Genomic DNA, 2,718 nt, shown 5'->3' with positions numbered 1-2,718 from the left:
GGCAAACGCATACGGCTACGCCATCGATCGACTGTTGGCGCTGGAGGTGGTGCTCCCATCCGGTGAGATCGTGATTGCGACGAAAAAAAACAAACATTCCGATCTCTTCTGGGCGATCCAAGGTGGATCCGGGCAGTTCGGTATAGTCACCAAGTTCTATCAAAAGGCTTTCCGCACCCCGAAAAACGTCAAGGTTGGCTTTCACGTCGTCGGCAATGGCTCTGTGACACAGAGCTTCCGCAACACAGAGGTGTTCTTCGCGCGGCACACCGATCCTTTCAGCCTGATGTATTACGCCCTGGCATATCTCCCGATAGGCTGGCCGCACGCAAGGGAAGAAGAGATGGGATTCCGAGTCACTCGACTGATGGTGACGTTGCGGTGAGCGGATCGAGTCAGACAAAGTTGTTTCCACAGAATTGACAGTAACAGGTTTGAAGAGCCCGAACAGCCGCACGGAGCTCACGAGCAGCCAGAAAATACCTTTCGCACGCTCTTTTCCGGCCTGTCGTTGGATTCAAGCTTATCGTACACCGTCCCATTTGCGGACCTCACTACACTCAGCGACAGCTTCTTTCCGGCCGGCTACCGCCGCGGCTTTTGGGGTCCACAGGTGATAAACGTCACCGAGACATACCTGAGCGCCGTCGACGACTCCTTTCGGGAGGTGATAAACGTCACCGAGACATATCTGAGCGCCGTCGACGACTCCTTTCGAGATTACATTGATGCCATGCTGACAAGAGGAGAAACGCCCTCGACCTCGACCTGGGTACTGCAGTACATGCTCCCCGGGCTGAATGGACATCTACCTGCGTCGGATGCTGACACGGCGTGGCCGCACAGCGTTGCTGGGCACTGGCTGGCGCAGAGCCTCATCGGATAGTGTAGTAGAAGCTTTCAACGAGGTCTTGTACAGTCTGGCCCGCCGAGAAGCGACCACAGTTGGGTCACATAATCGCAACCCCGGCTCAAGCTCAAGCGTGCGTGGCCTCGGCGCGCCTTACGACTACCCAAATTACATCAAAACCACACGCCAAAGGCGAGGAGGTCTGGGGTCATAACACAGCTCGCCTGGCGTCGGTGAAACAAAAGTACGATCCGGAATGCCTTTTGCACAAGGGTAGGGTCTTCTCGAGCCCGGGCTGCGTGTCCCGAGGCTTCGCCAACGTGTTCTGAGTGGCTGTTGGGCAACTATGTCAGCATGGACTCACGGTCTCGCATGTACGAGCAGGGAAACGAGTAACGTTAAATTAGGAACGTACTGTAGCTTTTGGCGCCGATGTCACTGTCAAGGCCAACACGCCGACGCCTGCGCTTGCTCGAGGGCTGGAAGAGATGCAGTACATTTCTACACGTACCGGGCGCACCGTGGCCGCATTCCCATGTCTTTTTGCCGTTGGAAACCGGCATTCACTATTCACAAGCTTCATTCTGCTGCCTCGTAGGTCTGCACTCCCCGTTCGCCCATTGCGACAGCCACCCGTTCGCCCACTGCGACAGCGAATATGTCACGAGCTACCGATAGTGCAGCTTTGCTCACCGCATCTACCGTGGGTACTCAGTCCGGAATACCATATGTGGTCGATCCAACCACAAAAAACGTCCGGAGGACCATATGTGGTCGATCCAACCACAAAAGACAATGGTCCGTCTCTTGTCCCTGCGTCCAAGGGACCGATAGGCGCGCATCCGAAGAATGGCGACATCCGATCTGAGTATCCTTCTCATGCTGTTGCGGTCGTTGGCATGGCCGGCAGGTTTCCCGGCGCAAAATCCGTTGACGCCCTTTGGGATCTGCTGGAAGCAGGAAAGAGCACGGTAGAGCCAGCGCCGACGGAACGAATCGGCTTACGACACCTTCCTCCTGACGATCTGAGCAGAATGTGGTGGGGAAACTTCCTCGACGATGTAGACGCTTTCGACCACGAATTCTTTCGAATTACAGCCAGAGAAGCACAGACTTGGGATCCCCAACAGCGCATTATGCTCGAAGTCGCTTATGAGGCTTTGGAAGATGGTGGACAATTTGGAGCTTCGCTGCCGTCGCGGAACCGAGATTTTGGTTGCTACATTGGGGCAGTCATGAACAACTATTACGACAATGTCGCGTGCCACAAGGCATCCGCGTACGCCACGAAAGGGACCTCAAGGTGCTACATCAGTGGCGCAGTGAGCCACTTCTTTGGCTGGACTGGCCCTGCAATCACCCTGGACACTGCCTGCTCCTCGTCGATGGTAGCGGTCCACGCGGCTTGCAAGGCGATCATCGCGGGAGAATGCAGCCGCGCCATCGCAGGTGGCACCAACGTGATCACCAGCCCACACGATTACCGGAATCTGGCCGCCGCCGGCTTCTTGAGTCCCACCGGTCAGTGCAAGCCATTCGACAGTGACGCAGACGGGTACTGCCGGGCGGAAGGGGTTGGCGTCGTGGTGCTCAAGTCGCTCGCGACAGCCATCGAGGAAAACGACCGAGTGCTTGGCGTGATTGTCGGTTCCGCGGTCAGCCAAAGCGGGAACGTGGGTCACATTGCCGTCCCAGACACGAGGGCTCAGGTACTCCTTCATCGAAAAGCACTGAGTATTGCGAAACTTTCGCCGGAGGAAGTATCCTATGTCGAAGCGCACGGAACGGGCACGAAGGTGGGAGATCCCATCGAAATGGCGGGCTTGCGCGAAGTATACTGTAGCTCGCCGCGGACGTCGCCCCTGCTC

At 56.7% G+C, this 2,718-nt stretch overlaps 2 protein-coding genes across 2 annotated transcripts in view; both read left to right on the top strand.

Moving 5' to 3' along the window:
• Positions 1-343: 343 nt before the first annotated feature.
• On the top strand, positions 344-886 carry MAM_08439 (FAD binding domain protein; the record flags this gene model as incomplete). The annotated part of the gene is made up of 2 exons (XM_040827236.1): positions 344-381; positions 433-886. The coding sequence occupies 2 exons, from the start codon at positions 344-346 to the stop codon at positions 884-886; spliced, it is 492 nt and encodes a 163-aa protein (XP_040674768.1).
• Positions 887-1,645: 759 nt separating this feature from the next.
• The window catches only part of MAM_08438 (polyketide synthase), a gene marked incomplete at both ends in the record, with an annotated part of 1,340 nt that continues 267 nt past the window's right edge, over positions 1,646-2,718 (top strand). The window contains 2 exons of the mRNA XM_040827235.1: positions 1,646-1,648; positions 1,699-2,646. Coding sequence (XP_040674767.1) covers positions 1,646-1,648; positions 1,699-2,646 — 951 coding nt within the window. The remainder of the gene's footprint in view (positions 1,649-1,698; positions 2,647-2,718) is intronic.

This window comes from Metarhizium album (genome assembly GCF_000804445.1).
Source record: "Metarhizium album ARSEF 1941 chromosome Unknown scaffold_67, whole genome shotgun sequence".
Taxonomy (NCBI): domain Eukaryota; kingdom Fungi; phylum Ascomycota; class Sordariomycetes; order Hypocreales; family Clavicipitaceae; genus Metarhizium; species Metarhizium album.
This window is presented reverse-complemented; position numbering and strand designations above follow the sequence as displayed.